This window comes from Dermacentor andersoni, chromosome 2 (genome assembly GCF_023375885.2).
Source record: "Dermacentor andersoni chromosome 2, qqDerAnde1_hic_scaffold, whole genome shotgun sequence".
NCBI lineage: Eukaryota > Metazoa > Arthropoda > Arachnida > Ixodida > Ixodidae > Dermacentor > Dermacentor andersoni.
In genome coordinates, this window is record NC_092815.1 from 152484470 (window position 1) to 152508471 (window position 24002).

A 24002-nucleotide genomic window follows, 5' to 3' on the forward strand; every position below is an offset into this window, starting at 1 on the left:
ATTCGAGCGTAGCCTACATTATAAAGCGCCACCTTGCTCAGCGCTTTCGAACAATTGGCGCATGTAGCTCGCGACCAGCGGGCAAAAAAGCAAATGTGCGCGCGCCATTTGCCTCCTGCGCGTGCGAGGAGTGGCTTCCCTGCATGGCTGGAATATACTGGCGGACCTATGCGCAGCTCTGCTCCCTGCTGGAGCATATACAGGGACACTATATTCAGAGAGGCTGTCGCGCGCTCTCTTGACTAGTTTCGTTATCAGCCAGGGTACACGACGCCCAACGACATTGGATGGACGATATCTCGGGCCCCTGAAGTGCTCCGTACTTAAAGAACAGCCACCACGGTCCACTAATGAAACAAGGGGATACACTGAATGCTGTCACATGTGGTACACACCCTAAGCTGTAGTAAAGTCTACAGGCTGTCCCAGCCAACTTTAACCAGAGTCTAAAAATATGCGAATGCCACGTAGCTGGACAGAACCAAGGTAATGTCGATCGTTTGCCGTCGTGTGGAGATACTCAAATTATTTTTTTCGTTCCGCCTGTGAGATAATTATTCTTAATTAGCCAATCATGTTATCAAATATTATAATTAGATTAAAAGTGTCAATGAGAAAATTGTAGAGCGACACGAAAAACTCCTGATACAGCTTTCTGCTGCTCAATACGTGCTACATAAAAGCGTGAAAGAGGCCCGCAAATGCACGCAAAATTGCAGCGCGACTGCCCACTCGAGGCAATGCTTGTATTCGCGGGCCTCTTTCACGCTATGAAAAACACTTTTATGTAGCACGTATTGAGCAACAGAAAGCTGTATCGGGAGTTTTTCGTGTCGCTCCGCAATTTTCCCATTGACACTTTTCGTCGAATTATAATATTTGAGAAGTTGATTGGTTAATTAAGTCTCATTATGTAATTAGGCTGAATGAAAAATTAATTCGAATATCTGCAAGCGACGGCAAGCAACATTACCTTGGTTCTATCTAGCTGTGCAGCAATCTCATATTTTAAAACTCTGGCTCAAGTTAACTGGAACACCCTGTATAATGGACACACATAACCATATTTTACTGACAGATTCAGGCAACAGCAAAACAATGTAAGAATGGATTCACCGACCACTTAACAGTTCATTGCAAAGAGTGCGCGTGTACGCCACGGTCCAATAAGGTGTTCCTAAAAGAGGCCGAAAATAAGCAGAAATGTGAGGATTCCTACAGTGCCTGAAGATTTCTGCGAGGATTCCCGTGCTATGCTCAAGTGTTCATATTTCATTGCATAGGGAAGCTGCCAACAACTTGTCAGTAGTAGGACCAAATATGGTTTATTTTTGGTTCATGCAGTTGGAATGCTGTTGATAGTTTATAATTCGTATCTTTTGTAGCAGGCAGAGATGAATGCCTGGCCACCCTTGGGGTGCACCTTACTGTGATCATGTAGGCTTTTGTTTTCGTAAAAGGAAGGCCATTTTGGTCAAATGCTGAGTCTTGGATTATGAAGCTTGGAATACTGCCGATATATAGCCAAATCTAGACTGACCTAATAATTTTGCTGTGTTAGTGCTGTTTGTTGTAACAATTTTTACGTTATAGGACTTCTTAATGTATCCGTACAGTGTGATGCTGTTGATGCCTAGTTACATAAACCATATTTTCATTTGTTTTCAAATATATTTATTTAAATTGGTGTCTTGCGCTCTGTTCTCACTTCGTTCACTGTGTCCGACAGACTGAATACTTCGACAATCCTCTGGTTAGACCTAGTCATTCATCCCCTGGAATCACATATGTACTCTGATTGTGATGTGATTTATGTGCGTTTATATTTATTGAATAAAATTTGTACACGTTTTTAACTGTTGTGTCGTGCTTTCAGATCTGTAACGCGCAAATAAAGTTTAGGACAAACATGGAGGTAGTCCTGACAGAGGCAAGGAGACGTAAAACAACAGTCCTTTTTCACAAATTGAATGAAAGGATGGTAAAGTTGCACATTTCGAACATTGTGTGATGTACTTACTATGCTAAATTGCACTATTCATTTTCATTTGGCACTGTTCATCATGCAATATATATTATGTCAACTTTAGATATATTCTTTTTTTCCGCTGGCATTTGTGCTGCACGATTCCTTTTTTCTAACTATCAAATTCGTGGTTTAATACGAGCACGGAAATAATAGTTCATTAGTGTGTTTGTCCAAAATTTCCTTCATGGCATACTGGAATAAGGAAGTCCTTTGTCATGGCAAAGCAATCGAAATCTTGTTAAACTTTCTTGAATGCTATATTACATAAGAACTTTCGACATATTGCAGCTATTCATGACGATTTTTACAAATAAAAAAATGCATACCGGATGTGGCAGCAGAAGCACAGTGATTGTTTAGCTCAGCCTTTGATTCCAATTTAGCAGATAAGAGTGTTGTCTTCTGTTTATGCGAAGTCTTGTTCGCTGATGCTCTTGAGGTTAATACGTAATAGTGGCGAAGCTTTTACTTTTGGTATTTTACGCACTAAGGTGTACAGCAACATTTGTTGAGTTGCTTCTAGTATTACAATTTATTATAACATTTAACGGTGGGAGAGAGCTGCAGGCGAAATTTGCATTTCTTACACGCAGGTTATCATACGTTGTGCGCTCCCATTTTAGCGTATACGTCGTCATGTGACAACCCTGGCGGAAGTCATATTTTCTGTACCAAGGGGTAGTTTCACCAACTATTGCCGTGGTCGTCTTGTAGGCCACCATTGTTTGTCGGTCGACAAATGACACTCTGAAGAAGGGTCGTTCTTGTCATCGTAAAGAGGTCCCCTTGACTGCCAAGAGATGCTTGCATGGATCCCTGACCTAGTCACATCGACTCCTTCTTCAGTAGTAACACATACTTCTCAATGCTTGTTGATGGAGGCCGTCCTAGTACTGCGAGCAAGTCACCGGGTCTGTCGATCCAAGAGAGTCTGTGTACAGTGTGACGAGCAGATACACCGCAACGTGAGTCGGTTGAGTATCCTTTTTAGGAATGTGCTGTGAGGCTTACTTGCGTTTATCACTGCATTTATATGACTAAAATATAGTGTAACAATGCTTTACTTTTTGGCATACCGGCTCCCTCAGACATATTCAATTCCGCTACGAGCCTGTATTGTGAATTCTTGTGAACTAGGGTTTTAATGGAGTGCATCTGTGACTTAAAATACTGTCTACCGCTTGGTGCTGACGACCGTAGCCGTGAGTAAGCAGTAGCTCTCAAAAATTACCCGTAACAATTCTTCCTACCGTATGTGTGAATACGGATGAGCGACGAGCTGCCAAGAGGGACCAGGCGCGCTCTAAAATCAAAATACCAGAGACGGTGTCGTCAGTTATTTAACGTTCTAAATCCTTTCCCTGCTGACCGAGACTTGCAGCTTCACCCTGGCATGAGTCGTTTGCGTTCATGTGCTCCATGTGGCTCACGGTCGGGTGCTATGGGCGCGTTCCATCGGGGAGGGGAAGATTTTCTGTCGCAGACACTGCAAATGCATCGCTCAACGCGAGCCGCTCAACTATTCAGCGGAAGTGAAACCATCAGTGGTCGAGAGTGCTCAGTTGGCCTCCTTCCAACGTAGTGACGAAGCAGAATGCTACTTAGCTTCCATGATCTGAAAAGATCCACCGTGTTCAGCAATACTGGCGGACACAAATCTCGACAATTTAAACGACATTGCAGCAACTTTTCTGGCAGATTTCAGTGCCCGAACATTTGATAACCGTAGGGTGTCCATTTTCTACCGTCGCAAAATACTGTTGCAATGTCCTTTCTCCCGGACCTAACGTTGTGCCTTCGCGTCTTATTGCAGGCGAACTATATACATTTAACAGAAGCACACGCAGGGAGACCTTGGTTGCTTTCAGCGGCGGCGGAGGTGGGAAGATGACCGTCATAGGATCACTAACTAAATATGCACTGCCTTGGAAGTACCATGTCTACAATCGTCCGAAGCAAAATTCTGCTCCGGCCTTGCACATTAGTTGGATAAGCGGGGATCGCGACAGTAACTTCCACCGTACCCTTTCTAAACCATCAATTAGTACTCGAACTTCTGAGTGCCGCGGTTCCAGGCACGACAGTACGAAGTTGTGTTCCACCAGTGGTAGATGTCCGGCACCACCGAAGTCTTCTTGAAGTCTTCGCTGTGCAGCTTCCGGCATAGTGCGCAAAAGTTGTAGTAACTGAATGGCTTCACGTTGTACTTGCCCTTCCACCGGAAGTAACTCTTGTACAGGTTGTAGTCCTCGGCCACTCTCTTAAGATGGCGGGCCAAATGCATCGGTGACTCGAAGCTAAGGGCGTCGATGAACGATCCCGGAGGCGCAGCGTGAGTGTAGTTTGCTCCACCATACACGACAGGGACGATGTCGTGCCTTAGCAGCTTGAAAAGCTTCTCGGTGACGTAGTCCTTGCAGATGCAATTCTCGAAGGAGAGGTAGAAGAAGTAGTTTTTGGCGAACATCTTGTAGCAAGCGGTCTCGTTTTGCCGAGGGCATTGCTTTTCTCCGCAGTGTCCGTACACGTCTACGTCGAGGTACTTCCGTAAATCTCGCACGTAGTCCTCGCGCTTTCCGGACGTATTGCAGCTGCTGACGGCCCAGGCGGCCATCTTGTACTTTAGCTCCCAGATGCGTTTGAGGGATTTCTTGGAGTACAGGTTTAGAGCTGGCTTTTGCTCTGTGATCGTGGCGTAGGTGTCCAGGATGTCCGAGTCGAGCCTGCATATGAGACGACAAAACAGTTTCTTCTGAGTGTTATTGAGCATGTGTACATACCGGATACTGTTTAAACGAGAGATGTAAAGCAGTGTGGACCACACATCTGTGTCAACGCTTATTGCGTACATTGCATACGCGTCTTGATTCCAAGTCACGTTTTTCTGAAGCCAGTGAGCAACACATAAATGAATTTGCTAGAACTGGTCGCCATTATATGTTATCAATAGTGTCAAACGAAATAGGCCTCTGAGCAGCCAATGGCATAAGTTAGCGACTAAATGAATACGTTCACTGCATCGGGGGTCACCGGTGGGTCACCACCTGAATTACTGATATGCGGCATTCAAATTGCACATATTCATCTGCTTGCGGCTACGATAACATTACTGCACTTCAGTGAGGTTACAAATAGCCAGGACATTAGCGAGCTGAGGTTAAATGGTGTGACCCGCCGGAGACTCGCATTGCACTCAATGAAAACGTTTGCATTCTGGGCACAGCATGACCCAGCGTGACCCACGCACGAACAGCTCCTAAGCTGATTTTCCATCTATGATATTAAAGTACGACTATTATAACTAATTTTTCCGTTATACGAAAGACGGCGCTGTTGAAACAAAGATGAGTTGCAGAAATATTTCAAGTTGTGTTGGGCTGAGAATTTGGCTGCAGTTCTCAGCATTGCTGGTGGTTCAATGTACGCTAATTTCGTGCTGCAATAAGATATATTGACGGGTCCGATGGATACAGAAAGCTTTCATGGCGCATAAAGAAGTTAGTTATATAATTTGGAGGGAAACTGACTATTCACTGTTCGGTATTCGTTCGGGATGCGGTGAGAAAAGACGCGGAAGGTCTGCCCATACGCTGGAAAAAATTGAGAGGTCGGCAAGCAAAACTAGCTGTTATACGTACTGCACTGGCTGCTATGCGTCCATGAAAACCACCCGCTGTGGTTGCTCACTGGCTATGGTGTTGGGCTGCTGAGCACGAGGTCGCGTGATCGAATCCCGGCCACGGCGGCCATATTTCGATGGGGGCGAAATGCGAAAACACCCGTGTACTTAGCTTTAGGTGCACGTTAAAGAACCCCAGGGGGTCGAAATTTCTGGAGTCCTCCACTGCGGCGTGCCTCATAATCAGAAAGTGGTTTTGGCACGTAAGACCCTATAATTCAATTTTTTCCCATGAAAACCAGCAGTAGCCCAAATGATGCGAGGGTGAAAGCGAGAAAAGTGTCTAGTTTCTGTGGAGAATGCAGTGGCAAGTCGTTCATGTCTTTGTCATGCTTCATTTCTGCAAAAAAAAAAAAATGTAAACCTGTCAAGTAAGCAAATCTATTCAAAAGATAGTCTATGTAGAATTTTAAAACAAACTTCCAGACATCTAAAGGTGTCGAGCTTTACTTACATTTATTTTCGTCTAAATATTAAATCCACGGCGGCCGCATTTCGATGGGGGCGAAATGCGAAAACACCCGTGTACTTAGGTTTAGGTGCACGTTAAAGAATCCCAGGTGGTCGAAATTTCCGGAGTCCTCCACTACGGCGTGCCTCATAATCAGAAAGTGGTTTTGGCACGTAAAACCCCATAATTCAATTCTAAATATTAAATAAATAAAACATCTTACAAAAAAGAAACTGGCCTCGACTGTTTTCTTATTCCTATAGCACTTTGCAGTTGCCCGCAGAACCGCGCGACAAAAGCCAGAAATAGCATAACGTCTTTCAAATGAAGGCGCCAAACGCCAGCAGCAACAATGGCATTGCCATCTTTTAGCTAGCCGAGAAACATGCTGACCAACGTTACCCAGCAGTAACTCACGCCCCACCCACGGCATATTACGTGTGATCTACAGGTGAGTCACGCTACGTGTAAATATGGACCTGAAAAATTCTGGCCCCGGGAGCATGTTTTAAGCAGAACCAACATAATTAAGATTGAACCACTCACAGCATCCTAACAAGAGTTCTCAAAATGGGTGTCAACCAAAAAGAAGGTCTCAATCAACCCATACGAGAGCATGTCCAAGCCCTTTGCCGGGCCCTACCAAAGCTGTTTCACAATTTCAACTTGCTCACCGTACTTCGCGAAATAATTCGCGAACGTGAAACTTCACAGAAATCGGCTAACCTGTATGTGCATGACGACTTTTGTTTTTATGTGACAGATGGCGCGATAAATAATGTCTCTGTTTAGTGCCTGTATCCTCGCTTCGTCATCATGCCTCCGTAAAGGATTGGGAAATTCTTTGAAGGGGCACTTGCCACCTCGGCTGTTTTGGCCCAGCAGTCCCCGCAATCACAACGGCCAGTTCGCACTGTGGCGATGCGCTCGGAAGGAGATAGGCCGCCCGGCCCATTTTCTTCCAGCAACATTCCTGGCTGCTGCGAGAACCATTCGAGAAATAGTTGGAAGCTGTACCATTTTTCGACAGACAGCAAAGAAACAAATTGCAGTGGAATTGCGAAAATTGAATCGAGTAATACTGCGGCAGTTTTTTTTTTTTTTATGCTAAGAAGCTTCATTTGAAGCTTTCAGTTTGCTAAACGCCACGCCAAGCCAGATGTATCACCAAATGATATCATTTCCTATGCTATCCTCACGGCTGCAAGTGCATGAATTGCAACTCACCATAATATGTTTCCGTTGTTCATTACAGTCCACAACATTCTATAAAACCGTGTGGCCCCCGGCTGTTTTACTAGACTCGTTATCTGATAACGGCACGTCAGACACATAACTTCGCGGTTACGAACCGCGAAGTTGCTTGTATTGTTTTGACGTGCAGACTCAATTAGAAGCAAGCAGTTTTGAGCAACGCTGAGCTGACGGATGAAAAAAGCTGAAACCGAAAGTGGTGGGCGACGTCAACGCATATGGGAGGAAGACATGTGGAGGGGGAACCTAGTGAGCGACGAAACTGCACTGCTTTCTATTGTACTACATAGTTACGCTGAGCGGCGGAGCCGTAGAAGAAGAGAGGAAGGAGAAGAAGAAATTCCTGATTGCATGCGATCTCGTCTCTACACCCCCTCGATCATCTTGTAATCAAACCTATCCAATCCGTAACAACTGTGGGAACCTTGGTGGAGGTGCTGGATAATCGCTCTGGACAACCTTCTTCAACGATGCCTCCGACGAAGCCGACGCTTGGTCGGACTACCGCCTGAAGACACGGACATGAACGAACCGCAAGCAGCTGGCGGCAGCTGTGACATAAGCATGCAAGATGACAGTGAACGTCCTAGGCAAGTCATCTGCTGGATCCCTGAGAAAGAACCACGCACAGTTTCTGGCAAAGCTTGAGGACGTTGGTGACTGACTGAAGTATTATCAATGGGCGAGCGGTCACAATGGCTGTAACTCAACGACGGGACTTGATAACGTCGTTTTTTTTTCTCGACGGAACCGCATTTTTCTGGTTCGATAATAACGACAGCACAATGACAGCATGGGAAAGGTTCGTTAAGGAGATCACAAGCTGCTTCGAGGACTGACTCTCAACAAGAAAGAAGGCTGAGCATAGGCTTTCCCGCAGAGAACAGGTGCCCGGGCAAACATGCACTACTTGCATTGAAGAGGTATTGAAACTGTGCAGAATTGTGAACACGGGCATGTAGATGAGAATAAGGTCGGACATCTCCTGAAAGGCAACGCTGAAGATGTCTACAAATTCTTATATCAAAGGGAGACCTGCGCACTCCGTCTGATTTAAGACGTCACTGCCGTGCTTTTGAGGCGCTGAAGACACGACCAGTATTGGCGAAATTGGGTAGATTTGATAACCTGACCACAGTCGCCAGCGTGGACATCTACACCTCCAACGACATAGCATTGTTTGTGCGTGATCGCGTTAAAGAAGAATTGGTGCACTTTGAAGCACAAGGTGGAGGAAGAGACGCAGAACGGGAGTACCACCAATGCACACTTATCGTGCGCTGTTCTGAACAGCGGGTACTTTGCCAATTGTAAACTAACAGCGGAAATATGCTCTTGCATGGTGAACGCCTCCGCGTCGACACGGCGGAGTTTCAGCATCCTTCGGGTACCTTCGAACGCCGTCAGGCCACACCACCCCGACGCCTTTCTTCCCGATACGGCTAGCCTCAAACTGCATTTTATGACTACCCTGTGTACCTGGAGCCCCCTGTTTGCTTCAGCTACGGAATCCGTGGATATATCGCCACGTATTGTCGCCGACAGCAGCAGCAAGTTTCAACCATCCCCGATTATCAATTCGGAGGCCAAGACAGCGCGCCATGGCCTCTTCGACGACATCCGCGTGAACGTGTATCCCGGCATAAGTCTCCAGCTTCCGACGCTCGCCATCGCCTCGCCGTCGCTCACTTTGACTACCATCCCAGCTGGGAAACTAGCTGGTACGTTCGATGGAGGTGAAGTCACGGGACGGTCACGCAGTTACAAGAGTGGTCGCTGTCACACCGGTGCAGACTGCTTGTCTCGCCTCCCATCGCCACACTCCAAGGCTAACGACGACTACCTTGGCAGCATTACCGTGTGTCGTGACGTCAGTACCTTCAAATGTGAACAACGTCATGATCCCAAATTGACACTCATATTGGAGGCTGCCCGCACATCAGGTCAGACCACGTCGCTAACGCTGTATGATGACCTACTTTACAAAAATAACCACTCTGCTGACGGCACTTCGTTGCTCCTCGTCGTTCCCACACGCCTGCGTACTGCGATTCTCCGCGCCATGAATGATGACATCACATCGGGATACCTTGGCTTTGCTCGCACGCTTCATCGATAATGCCAGTGCTTTTACTGGGCGAAGCTACTGAAGAGCACAAGACAGTACATTGCCAGTTGTCCAGGTCGCCAACATCATAAGAAACCGGCGACGCCTCCTGCAGGCTTTTGCGGCCAGTGAAACCACCTACTTTACCGTTTGAAAAAGTTGGTTTAGACCTGCTCGTCCCCTTTTCCAAGAGCTCTACCGGCCGTCGTTGGATTATTATGTGCGTCGACTACATGACGCGCTATACTGAGACAGAGGCATTTAGCTCGGCTACCGCCGCCGATGTGTCGCGCTTTCTGCTTCATTTTGTAATGATCGACCTGTCAGGCGTGAGAAGCATTCCAACGGGCTTCCCCACGTGAACATAACTGCCCTATTTTCCGAAACGGCGTCACGCTTTTCTCCAAGCTGACACAGAAGGGAAAGACAGGCCAGAAGGTCAAGACGACGCGCCTCTTTGTCTCCACGAGCTGTCACAAAAGGATAGAAGAAGAAACCGAAGGTCAAGACGACGTCACCCTTTTCCCCGAGCTGACACCAAGGATGGGCAAAGGGTAAGATAGGCTCAGGAAGAAGACGGCGATGACCACAGGACCGCCACAGGTTATTTAAGGCCGTGCTGGCCCACGTGTTAATAAGAACCGCTCGAGACTTAGATGAGAGTCACATCCATGTACAAATGAAGTGAATACAATCTTTTCTACTTTTTTTTATCATCACGATGCACGACTTCGTCGTCATTTCCTGATTCCTGCGGTGGAGACCCACCTCACCCGGTCGAGATTGTATAAACTGGTAGGCAGCAATGGGATACTCCACCCTTCGTCCTGGCTTCAGCAGAATGGTGAGCGCTTTAGTTTCTTTGAGAATTTGCCAAGTTTTAGCTCGAGTGTTTTCTAAAACTGCAAGTTAGTTTCTGTACGTGGAGGCTCCTGTTAAAAGATTCCTCAGGTCACAGCAGAGTAAGAACGTCCTCGATTGGGATTGACTATGGATTTAAGCAAATAAAGAAAGCAAGAGTTGTTATTAATTTGTGAATAGCTGGGAATTGAGGTCGAGAAAAGTCAGATAATGTCGCAGTTTAATGAGGCGATGGAGAAATGCGGGGCTCTTGAGAACGAAATTTCAGAAGCGTGGGAAGAGAGAGAGAGAAACTAGCTGAGAAAGCAGAAGAAAGGAAAAAGAGCTGAGAAAGCTAAACAAAGAGATGTAGAAGAAAGGCACAAAGCTGAAGAAATTGCTGCAGAAGAAAGACAGAGAGCTCACGAAATAAAGCTAAAAGAACTAGACGTGCTGCAGGATCTGGCCAGGCAATCGGCAAATAATATCTCAATACGTGAAGGACGTTTAGGTGAAGCAGAAGTAAAAATAAGGAATCTCATGCCGCCGTACAATGTAAACGATGACATGGCATTGTTTCTTGTTACTTTTGAACAAACCTGCGAGAAAAACGGGTTGGCACTAAAAAGGTGGCCGCACCAGATTCTGACCGTTTTTGCTGGCGAAGCAACCGAAATAATTGCAAGGCTAACGAGAAACGACGCAGATTACTATGAGAAAGTAAAAGCTACGTTGCTAAGGAAATATCGGCTCTCAGTGGAGGCCTTCCGTCGTCGTTTAGGGAGACAGCTAGAACACCGGGTGAATATTTTCAAGATTTCACTTAGAAGATGAAAGTTAATTTATTTGAGGGGCTAAAAGGTGAAGATGCGCTTGGTTGTCACGGCAAGGTTGTTGAGTTAATTTGCATGGAGCAGTTCTATAGGTCCTTGAGCGGAGAGATGCGCCAGTGGATTCAAGATAGGTCGGGTGAAAAGGACTTGGAACGTGATGCAGTGCTAGCAGAAGGGATTCGCTGCATGTAGCGAATCCGTGAAAGCGCATGTCAGGCCATTCATTAAATTCAGCACAGAGGAAAACAGGCGCCCTATTCACCGCTAAACGGCTCGAGGTGGGACCAAACAAGTGCCGACCGACAATGCAGGAGAGAATAACACCACAGTAAAAGACGAAAGACAAACAAAAAGCGTTTGAGGCTAGAAAACCGGTCGTCTGTTTCCGTTTCCAAGAGCCTGGACAGCTTGCGATCGGCCGTCGGAAGCCTAGAACAGTTTTTTTTTCTTTCGTGAAAGGCGGCGATCACAACTTGGCGCTCTTAGAACCCTACCTTCGCGACCTAGTAGTGAATGAAATGCTGTGTAAAGGAACTAAGCTGCGACAATGGACATTGTCCACCCTGCGTTTGTGAAACCTGAAGATTTCACCGGGAATATGCGTGGAGCCGGCAGGTAGCCGAGAAGAATAGTGTTTGCTTACCGATAGCCAGCGTAAAGAGTGAAGGGCCGTTCCGTCTATTGCTGACTGAAGCAGCAGTATCGCCAAATCTGTCGAAACACTACTGCTACTTATTTTGAAATCACTCGGAGGTGCTGTTTAAGAAGAAGGGCCTGAGTTTTTCCGACCATACGGTCCAAGCTTTCACGTGCTCAAAAGTTCGGGAGATCGTGGCGAAGATGAAACGCGGCAATGAAGCCAAAAATATGCCTCACAACATAGACACTCAGCAAACACAGCCCATAGCTAGCAAAAGCGGTGAGGAAGACGCTAGTGAGGAAGCATCCGGGTCAGTTGGAATGCCGCAGCAAGGTCTAGCAGAAGAGTTAAAGTATAATTTGGCACTAAAATATTCGGAAAACTATTGAGGCTTACTGAAGGTTGTTCAAGGAATCGCGACGGAAGAAGGGAGCGATTATGTCGCGAAAGTAGAAACAAGGACTATCCCGGAGGGCATTCCTTGCGGAGCCGAGACCAGCAGTTTAAACAGTCCCAAAAGGTTCAAGGAGGCACTGAAGAACTCCCTCGTACCTTCGCGCTTGGGCGACTTTACAGAATCGTCAAAAGGAGAGAAGAATGCCAGGGTGGCCTAGCAGGGCAGGAACCCAACGCTCAGGAACTTCAGAGGCGCATTAGGCAACCCCCTGGGATGGCAAAAATTGGCTAAACAGCCCAAGATCAGGTGAACTAAGTGTTCGGCTTAGCAAAGAATAGCGAAAGTCGCCACACCGCTGCCCGTAAGACAAGTGAACAGGCTATCACGCAGAACTTCAAAGGGCTCATTGTGGCGGGTGAGAAAACGAAGGCGTTACCTAACAACAAATCAGAACGCGTCTCTGCTTATAGGGGTGCGACTGGAAGGGGAAGCACCCCAAAGACAGATCGAAAAAGTCAAAAACTACGCAGTGATTCCTTATGTACATCAGATGGGGCATGGCTTAAAAAAGACAGCCATGAAATATGGTGTTCAAGTAATCTTTTCAGCAAAGAACTCCTTAAAGAAGATTTGCAATCTTGTCGATAGACCTAAACAGGCGTCCAAAGCTACATGCCGCGTCAAACACTCGGGGCAGCTTGTGGCATGCTCGGTAGGAGTGGTCTACGTCATTCCACTTTCGTGCGGCAAAATGTACTTTGGGCAGACGGGACGCTGCGCTAACATCCGCCTTAGGGAGCACCAAGGTGCGATCAGGAATGAAACAGGCTCTAATCAGGCCGCGCATTGTAGAGTTTGCTAATGCAAACCCATGTTTGAACAAATGGAAATATCGTATAAAAATATGCAAGATTGTAGAGGCCTACTTCATGCATGTGAACTCAGGCGCATGCGTCAGCCAGACTTCTATCACTCTGCAGGATAAAGAAACTGATTTTTTGAATGGCAAGATAGGCTAACACCCTTGTAAACGTCACTTTACACGTGTTTACATTTTCTGTATGTTATAGTCCGTTGCTTGAAATAATAAACCAGTTGTTAGTCTGCGCTCGTATTGTGTACTTCCTCTCGTCCTTCGTCCGGGTTGCGCTGCCCCACCCATAGTAACATGGAAGGTTCAACCGGGCGGAGACACGCGTGTGCGAACAGGACCAGTCAGGCTGTCACTGCAGTAGAATACGCCGCGAGAGTGACAGAAAAAGGAGGCTGGCAACTTCTCCCGCGTTTACGGCTTCTTTTTCAAGGACGAAAATGGAAGCCGGGGCACGGCCGGTCTCTAGGGGAGCGCGCACTTTCCTTCTTCGGTCTCTAGAAGCGCGCGCACCCCTCGACACCGGCCGTGGCCGGGGGCACACAATGTGGCCGACGACGACAGAGGGCAGCGTATGCCTGGCGCCCTTTGATGCCATGGGCAAGGCCCGAAAGCTTTCAGGTAACGATCCAATCGAGTGCGCATTAAGCGTTAATAATTGTCAAATTAGGCGCATCCATATGTGTCTTGTTTGTTGTAACGGTCCCCTTTTGTTCTTTGCTTTTCCTCGATGGCACTTTGTTTGTCTGTTTTGAATTTATGATTGACGCTATTGCTGGGTTCCAATGCATTCTCAGTCTCTCAACAAACGTGGCTTTCTCGGAAAAATTAATTACAAAAACGTTAGGCGTTGAAATACGCACTGACATCTGTTTTGTTTTTCCTTTGTTAGTTTTCAGGCATCTCGAACGAAGGCTGCAGGTAAGATTTTGATAATGTTTTACGGAAAGAACGTGTGAACTTGGCAGTTCTCATGGCTAGTTGGGTGCTCGCTGTTGGTTGTGCCTTGGGCTGGGCGTGGTTTATTTCCAGAAGGTGTCAGCAGGCGCACCTTTGAACAATCGGCGGATCCAAGCAAGATGCACAGGGTCTACCAGTCTCTTCGAAAACTACAGCCCCTTCGAGACCTCCTGTAGCGGCAGACGGGCTGTCATGATCGGCCTGTCAGGTGTGAGAAACATTCAAACGGGCTTCCCCACGTGAACATAATTGCCCTGTTCTCAGAAACGGCGTCACGTTTTTCCCCGAGCTGACACAGAAAGGAAAGATAGGCCAAAAGATCAAGACGACGCGCCTATTTGTCTCCACGAGCTGTCACGAAAGGCTAGAAGAAGAAACCGAAGGTCAAGACGACGTCACCCTTTTTCCCGAGCTGACACCAAGGATGGGCAAAGGGTAAGACAGGCTCCGGAAGAAGATGGCGTCGAACACAGGATCGCCAGAGGTTATTTAAGGCCCTGCTGGCCAACGTATTAATAAGAACCGCTCGAGACTCAGATGAGTCACATCCATGTACCAATGAAGTGAACACAATCTTTCCTACTTTTTTTCATCATCACAATGCCCGACTTCGTCGTCGTTTCCTCATTCCTGCGGTGAAGACCCACCTCACCCGGTCGAGATCGTATCAATTCTGCCATCCTGCGTTACGTGGCTCCACGTATTGTTATAAGTGACCGTGGACGGCAATTCACCGCCCATGTCGTTGAAGATCTGCTGCGTCTTTGCGGTTCTATTCAATACCATACCACCCACAGAGAAATGGCTTCACCGAACGCACGAATCATACGCTTACTAACATGTTGTCACTGTACGTCTAGGCTGATCACATGAATTGGGATGATGTGGTGCCTTTCATCACGTACGCATAAAGTACATCCAGGCACGAAGTAAACCGGGTATGCGCCTTTCTGTCTGTTGTGCGCTCACAGTCCCGAAACCTTCTTTTACACAACTTTACCATTCACACTGAACGAAGACACATCCATTGTGCAGACGTTGTGTCGTGCCGAAGAAGCGCGTCGGCTTGCTCGCGGAAGAACACTCTTCGCAAGTTTCAACCAAGGCACGCTATGATGCCCGGCATATACCTGTCACTTTGGTTGCAAGCAATCACGTTTTACTGTGGACACCTCTACGGAAACACTCCCTACACCAGCGCGAATGCACCTAATCTGCGGCCTCTTACTTGAACATCTCCCACCCTGCCGATAATGTGGCAAACATCCGAACACATCCCAGATCCTCTGGTCCTGTGGACCACCCCACCTCCCCTGCCTACCCTTACAAATCTTTCCCCTAAACCCCTTGCCGGATGCCTGGCAGAAGCAACCAGCGCCGACGACCAACGGTACCTTGCGGCGTTTATCAGTGCTGCACTGAAGAATGCCGCAAGCGAGGCTCTGGACTGGGGGGCCTTTCCACCACACCACGCAAATAAAGCTTTTTTTTTCTCTCTCTCTATGGAATAAATGCTTGTATCGCAAGTTTATCTCAGTGTATAGCGGAGCATTCGTGATACTCAACCGATTAAATGGCTACAACTACGTCTTGGCAAAGCTGACCTCCAATAATCGCCGGTCCGTGGAAGACACAAGTGGTTCACGTCAGCTGCCTGAAGCACTACCACCATAGGGTTCCGGCACCAAGCACTACCAATGATGTGGTTTCCTAACTCGCCCGGCGAGCTTCGTCTGCGCCAGAGGCAGATGTTACGCTGTGCGGCGGAGCCGAAGAAGAAGAAATGCCTGACTGCCTGCGATTTCTATGTGCTCCCTCGATCATATTGTAAATAAACGCATTTCCTCCGTAGCAACATGCTGCTTCTTTTTAGAAGATATTTCGTAATTTCTCGATCTTGCATTCGAAGACTCTGCTCTATGTGATGCTGGAGTCTCACGATTTGGAAATAAAGCATCTCTGCAGTATGCTAATGTTTGAAACTTTGTTTATGTGTCGATTGAGTACATGGGGAGGACTAAGAAAAAAAAAACTGCATAAGCACTTCGACGACCTCATCGGCTTCTATTCAAAGGCCGTGGTCGGCCACATATTGGAATAGCAATATAAACTCATGGCAAAGACAAACAAACCGACGAAACCGCCACTTCGTCACATTCTGCGTCACAAACAAAGCAACAAGCACATCAAAAAAGGAAAGCAATCTGCATCGTCATACTTGGACAAGTAAGGAACTTTAACACGTACGTGTACTGCTAAATGGTTCTGAAATTGATCTTACAGAAGCAGAGCTAATGACTGCAAACATACGAATATTGCCAAAATGTGTAACGTTTTCGACATGAGGGAGTGATGGGCTTCTTTACATACTCGTGGAGACGTATGCTTGGCGGCACGTCTAGAATGCTACTTCAGATCGTTACGATGAAAGGTGAAATGATATGCGCGGTTCGCAGCATCAATACAGATCATGCGCAATAGACACCCCTCAAGAAAGCATAACACTCGATTAGGCTCATTAATACCTATGCCTATAAGTCTATAACTCATTTACAACTGTCTTAAGAAGCTTCACGAAATAAGTTAGTTTCAAGATCGCATAGAAAACAGTATGGCTCATTTACAGTAAACTCAGTTTGGCACCTCGCATGCCACATTAATCGGCCTTAATAACGACCATGGACTTCTTACTAAAGAGAAATCGCTCTTTTCTTTACCGCAATTGCCACAGTCGGTGGCATGTATCCTAAATGGTAACAGAAAGTTAGACATCTCTTTATCGCGTCCGAAACACAGCGGTGGACTGACCGCACCGTTGCCGTGGTTTGGTATAAATCGCGGCAACATCGTTCATTGTACGACAGCTAATCAAATTATGAACCTCGAAGTTGGTAGTTATCATGGACACATGCAATAACACCGCTCGTTCGCACGAGAGAAGCCCCTTTGGTTACGAAAAGATAGCGGCAGAACTCATCCTATGATTACTGTCGACAGTAATGCGTTAGCATTGATTCACTATAGCGACCCAGCGTATTGCCACCATCGAAACGACTCACTCATGAGGCGTGTACTGCAGTGGAACTCCTCTTTCGCACTTTTCTACGAACACTCGGCCCCATGTAGCACCGCCGCCCCGAATCATGCGCGTGGCCTCGGAAATCCGTGGAGCGCCGGTGCATGCGAATGATGAGAAGCGCGTCCTGCGGCAATCGAGCGCGTCTGTTGCGCTTTCAGGACAAGCCACGCCATCTGGCGGCACTGCCGAGGAGTCCGCGCGTGGCCTCCGAGATGAGAAGCGTGACTCGCCTGTGCTTGCGAACGCTGGGAATTGCTCCCTCACTTGCCACACTCGGTAACCGAAGCCGGCGCGAGGTTCATTGGAGATTGGCACATACCCAGTGCATTCATCGCGCTGCTCGATAGAGTGTTGGTGTGAAAAACGTTCATTAATGAACTTCACAAACCCACTGCATTTGTGGCGTAGCCTCCTAATGTGCCAGGTTGCTGTCCCCTTGAGAAACCCTTGTGACGTGGTTTTTATCCCACTAAGCGTCGGACAAATTTAAGCAGTCTTTTTCAGCATTATAGAGCGGCACAGTCCTGGTGGCACATACGCATGAATACTTTGTTTAGCGCAAAACAACAGACACAAGAAAGACGACCAGGACAAGGTGCTACTCTCAACTGACATCATTTTATTGCGTCACTCCTTTATAGACCGCTGAAACTAGAGGAACGTGCGCAGTGAGCACCATGCGGTGGAGCCACCAACATCCGATTCCAAGAACGCACTCATGCGACAGAATCTAAAAAACCAAATTCAGCGCTGTACAAGCTAGGTTAAGGAAGGCACACTAATGCACTGTGACCCCAATGATTGAATGAAAAATGCTTCCGATAACTCTCGGGCGCTGGTGTCACGGCTCTTTTTCAAAATCGTGGTATCACGAAACATGGGTTTGCACTTGCATGTTTTACAATGCTGAGCCAAATGGGAACCTGTGCCTGTTGGTATGGATCGCTCATGTTCTCTAAGGCGCTCGTTAACGCAGCGGCCTGACTGCCCTACATACCAACTTAGTTTGAGCGGTCTATAAAGGAGTGACGCAATAAAATGATGTCAGTTGAGAGTAGCGCCTTGTCCTGGTCGTCTTTCTTGTGTCTGTTGTTTTGCGCTAAACAAAGTATTCAAGTTTGAGCGGTCTATAAAGGAGTGACGCAATAAAATGATGTCAGTTGAGAGTAGCGCCTTGTCCTGGTCGTCTTTCTTGTGTCTGTCGTTTTGCGCTAAACAAAGTATTCATGGATTCGCACCAACTAGCCAGCCAACGCATTGTGCTGGCACATACGCAGTTACCCAAGTTGGCATTAAAGAGGTTCACTGAATACCAGCACAGGCCGAATGGCACATAACTAGTGCGCCAAGTCGGCGTCAAAGAGTTTTCAAACAGCGGTACCCAGTCTCGTATCTACAGTGCCCCATGTCGGCGTGATAGGGTTCCTTGAAGAGCGGCACGTATGTACACATTGCAACATCTTAGTGGCCCAAGTTGGTCCAATAATTGGTTTCTAACCGTGTTACCTCGGCACAAAGGCCCGATACGCTACCCATTCAACCACGTACTTCCCAGTGACCCAGGTAGGCGGGCACACGGTTCGAACATACAGATACAAACATAGATAGATAACCCCGGAAAGTCCATGAAGTACCCTACACTCTTAAGCAAAATTACACCCTTTTGCCACACACCAATAATCGTCATCTGTCTTGTCCGCATTTCCTTTCTCTAACGCGGCGATGCCGGTACTTCCCAGTAACGAACGACAAGCGCATTATCAGCCTGACATAGCATTCCCGACAGGAAATGAAAGAAAGGAAACGCAAGCAAAGCAGATGGTGATTACTGTTGTGTGGCAGATATACACCCCAAAGGGTGTACTTTTACCTAAGAGTGTAAGTATGCTAACGCATTAAAAAGAGTAATGCCTTACAATAGCACCCACCTGTAAGTCATGGTCCAGTTGATAGTATTGGTGAGACCTTTGAGCGAGGCCACCGGACAGTGCCACGGAGGTTCGAGGGACCAGTAGACCCACTTCTGGAAAGGGGCCCGCTCTTTGGGCAAGCGTTTGGGCTCTAGGTCGTGGCCGTAGAAGACAACGGCGTCACTGACATTAAGCGTGCGCCGGTCGTTGGCGATAATGCAGCGATCGGGACACCCCTTGTACTCGAGTTCGGCCACTCCCTCCTCCGTGAGATCCGAAAACCAGTAACCGTAAATGGTCGTCCAGAAGAGGATTCTCGGCAGATCTGGCTGTCCATCGGGCCTCTTGCGGCGGTAGAAGGGCTTCCAGGCATCTCTTTGTGGACTTTCTGTGGAAAGGAACGATCCTTATTTCTTCTATGGACGTGTGGGAAGGTAACATCACTTTGAGTGATAGGCGTTGGAGCCCAGTATACATCACGTGCGCCTAACATTCAAATTTTTTAAAGCGCTACCTTCTTTACTTATTTGCGGAAGCGCTAAACGACGGAACGATGAAAAACAACAGAAAGGCGCAGACTAACAACCATTTTTTTATTTGAGGGAACCGATATACTAAAAAAAAAGCAGCCTCCATACACCCTGTGAGAGTGGATATACAGTGACGCCGGTGCAGACGTTAGACAAATACCAACCACCACCGTGACTTAGCTTAGACGACGTCACACAAGTGCCACCACCACAAGCGATGTACGTCACCCACACACGCACATGTGCGAAAGTGTTGCATACATCCTCATTAGGCTAGGCCGTCCGCCAAGCACAAATGCCTTATTCAACTAATGTTTAAAAGCAGATTGCGCCAGAAAATGCGTGAAGTACGACCTGTACACAAACCGCAGACATGACAGCTTCAGATTGTAATGCGAATATATGAGAAAACATATTTCTGTTACGCGGGAACTGAAACACAGCCCTTTTCCAGCTGCTGCTGGAGATCGTTCCTCATTCTTTCAGGCCCTGCACCTGGCACAAGTGCGTCATTGAACTAATAGAATTTCTCAAAGTAAAATGCGTAGGAAAATTCGTAAAGTACGACTTACATACAGCCTAGAGATACGATAGCATTGGATTATAAATCGGATATACCAGAAAAGATAATTCTGTTAAGCGGGAACTGAAACACAAAGCCCTTTTGCAGCTGGGGTATTTTGGGTGAGAACACCACGAAAAATCCCGACCAACTAAAGGCTAACACTTTCGCTATAAGAACGATGCGCAAATAGTTAAAATTAGTTCACTTTGATGGCAGATGTTCAACGTATCGAGCAACCCGATCGAACACGACTGTGCGATCGAATTGCTCGATGCGTTGACCATTTGCCGTCGCAGTGAAAGAATTTTAATAATTTCCTCATCACTTTTTAGTATATATGTTCCTTCAAATAAAATCTTGTTAGCCTGAGTCGCTGTGTTGTCTTTCCTTGTCTCGTCGTTTAGTACTCCTTGAAATAGGTTTCAAATGTAACAACATTCTCCATTTTCGGCAGGGTGGTGACTGGTGCGGTAGAAATCTGTTGCCACACTTTTGGGTCAATGTTGTCAAACTGCCTGCCAAGTTTCACGGGCAAAAAAAAAAAAAAAAAACGCCAACTGTCGCGAAGGCAATGACGCCGTTTCCGAGGTGCACAGAGTTAACAAACCAGGAGTATAACAAACGCGCTCTGCCCGCTCCAGCTAATACCGTAAGGTTGCTACATAAGCCGCGTGCTTTGATAGGAATAGGGTTCATTCTTTGCGCGTGCTGTTCTCCGACGAATCGACGCGCTTTTTTTCCCCGCACGCGATGTGATGGCCACGTATGCGGTATGGTGATTTTGACGCGAAACAGAAACCCGGCGTGTCGCACAAAACTGCGGGCGCTTTCTTTCGCTGCGTGCGATGGCTGCAACGACACTGAGCGTTTGCTTGACATCGCGTCTGCAAACTACAAGGCGTTTTCTATGCATGGCTACGCGCGATGGTTGCAACAGGACGAAGCGGTTGCCTTGCCTATGTTCTGTCGGGAATCTCCTGTGGTTTCCGCAGCGTGCGTTTAGATTATTGTCTGACAAGCGTAGCATAACTCTCGGAGGACACTTTTTCGCTGCGTGCGCTGTGGCTGTATGAGCATCGCGCGTAGCGAGCGGAAACCACCCCGAGTGTTCTGCAACGTGTTTCAGTTTCAGATACGTCAAAACTTCCATCCAATACGTATCAACCATAGCGCATGCAGCGAAAAAAAGTACGCGGAAACTCCACTAGAGTTTTTCTCTAAATATGCATAAACACTCGCTTACCCCAATTTTCAAATGGGCCCACCCCCAAATGTCAAGTTGCCCATCCCCAAATTGATTTTGGCCCACCCTCAAGTTTTAATTTGCCCATCCCAAAATTTTGAGTTGGCCCGCCCCCAAATTTCATTTGGCCCATCCCTACTGTAGGCTTCCATGTGCATTTTCTATGGAGCCCTGTTTCCCTAAAAACGATCTTGCACGTAGATTTAGGGACACGTTAAGAGAACACCACGGGGTCAAAACAATCCAGAGTCCGCCACTACGGCGTGCCTCATAATCCGAGTGTGGTTTTGGCACGTACAGCCCCGTAGTCCAATCCAAGTTTAATACTTCTGCCACAATGCGATGTGCCACGTGAGTCCATGACAATGCTCAATCCTCTAAGAGGTCGTGACATATGGCACACAACAGGCACACAACAATTACTCAAGCAAGCAAACCCTGTGTTATGTGTACTAGCAGACAAAGAGCAGTGGTGCACGCAACGTTAGTGTAACATCAACTCACCACTCTCGTGTAAGACTAAACGTTGCAGAAATTAAACATTCACCGTCAAAATCATCAATAATTATCGTCAAAGCGAATAGCACAGAAAGCTCCGCTTACATCGATTCCCACAGTGTGTGGGATCTGCATAATTCTTTCTGCTGTGTTTCCTTCGGAGCCCCTGGTTCCTTTGGGTAGTTCTGTGTGACTCTTAATGGAATACTCAGCATAAAAGTGCATTTAGTTGCAGCGAGAGCTACATACTTACTTGTTGTCGTTGTGGTCGTCGTAGCAGTCGTGGTGGTCGTTGCAGTAGTCGTGGTGGTCTTTGTAGTAGTCGTGGTGGTCGTCGAAACTTCGGGCTCACTGCTAAGCTTCCCTGGCAATGCTTGCTTGGGGTAGGGTTGAGGCACCGTCGTTGACTTGTCGCGCTTCCTGCCATGGTGGACCCACAGCGAGTAGTATATTACCAACACCGTCGCTGTTACAGCAATGGTGGCCCGTAGCCGTGGGTGCCGCATTGTTTCCAGTGAGGAGTCGATACTGGGGAGCGATGCTGCTGCGAAAGAAAGAACAAAAACGCTGACTGCACTATGTGTCGGAATTGAAACGCTGCGAAGCTTGTTTGAGTTAACGAGGTAGAAACCGGAGCGCATGACACTCGCCCGGTTACGTCGCATGTAGCTGTACTGTTCTCTGTGTCATGAGGCCAAAATCCATTAAGGGACTTGTCGAGATAAGCATGTTGACGACAAGTGTATGGGTAAAAAGAAGCAGGACACATATCTAAACACATGCCCCTCCTTCCCTTTTGGAAATCGCCCGAAGTGATCCCACATTTCCTTTAAGTGTCATTTTAGGAGGTGAAAGTTGGTGCCTGTAGTGTCAACTTGAAAAGGAGCGACAAAGGCAAGACAAGGCAAGTATGGCAAGATAACAGTTTACCTACATCTAAAGAAGTGAAGCAACGGCCATCAAAAGCAGATAACAATGTGAACAATGTTGTTCGCATATATATTTTTATGCTAGCGGCTTGTTGCTTCATATATATTGCCTGAAACAGAAACAATAAACACAGACTTCTACCTTACCGTGATAAATTGTTTGTGCCAAGGTATTCGGCGGTGCCTTCCTGATTTGTCGTGACGGGAACCGTGATTGATGTTGCGTGACAATGCGAGCCCCTGCCCTTCTTTATCAACCCTAGAATATCTCGCAAAACACCATGTCCCTGTTCTACCACTCCCGCGATAGTCATCCGACCTCTTGTCGGGCGATTTCTTTTTGTTTGTCCGTGTGAGATAATCGGTGAGAGGGAAGCGTCATGAAGAAATGGCACCATTTGAGACTATACTGTGATTAACATACTGAGGAGCATTCTGAACGAAGCTTTCCCTGCTTACTTCCATGACTTCTGGAAACACTGGCCGCTGTGCGTAGAAACACGAGGGGACGATTTTGACAGAATCAAGAGCCATCAGTCCGCATGTTCAGTAAGACATTTCTTTAGAACTCTGTCCCGGAACATTTATGAGAAAGGATGGACTTTTTGTAGCATCAATAAAAATCGCTTTTCTTAAGGAAGGAGGGACCTTGTTCAGCATAAGAAGAAACACTTGCCTTAATTATTATTTTTTTCGGAGGAATAGTTGCAATATGTGCCACAAGCCGCCCTTCTGAAAGAAGAAATGGTTGATGTTAAGTCTTTCCATCATGACATGTCAGAGTTGTGGAGTGGCAATTGCGCAGTAGGAATAATCCCGCAATCATTGCACATTTTCAAACCCTTCGAACGGAATGGGATTAGAATGACTTAACCAGAAGTGCGGATGGAATGGGAACGGAATCGCAGCCTGAAATTCCGGAATAAAGTTGCAATGTAGGGGGCACGGGGTCCTCTAGAGCTAAAGGAAGCGCAAATCGGTAAATTTTCCGATTAGACGAAACTAGACTCGGTCAATTTATTAAATTTCTTAACTTTTTGTCAAAATGCCATCTATAGACATATAGGGGACTACCTCGGCCATTCTAATTATAAACAACTCTGTTCTGCACTTCTGAAGACACGGATTCCTTTATTTGTTACAAGGTTGAAGCACATTTAAAGAGAGCAACCTTACTTGTCTACAAT

General features: G+C 47.0%; 1 protein-coding gene across 1 annotated transcript; it reads right to left on the minus strand.

Annotated features, from left to right (window-relative positions):
- Window positions 1–1703: 1703 nt before the first annotated feature.
- Window positions 1704–22392, minus strand: LOC126540582 (alpha-(1,3)-fucosyltransferase C-like). Its single transcript, XM_050187421.2, has 3 exons — window positions 22140–22392; window positions 19069–19438; window positions 1704–4752 (listed from the first exon to the last, which is right to left on the minus strand). Exons 1-3 carry the CDS (start codon window positions 22390–22392, stop codon window positions 4071–4073), a joined length of 1305 nt encoding a protein of 434 aa, XP_050043378.1. The 3' UTR covers window positions 1704–4070.
- Between the last annotated feature and the right edge of the window lie 1610 nt (window positions 22393–24002).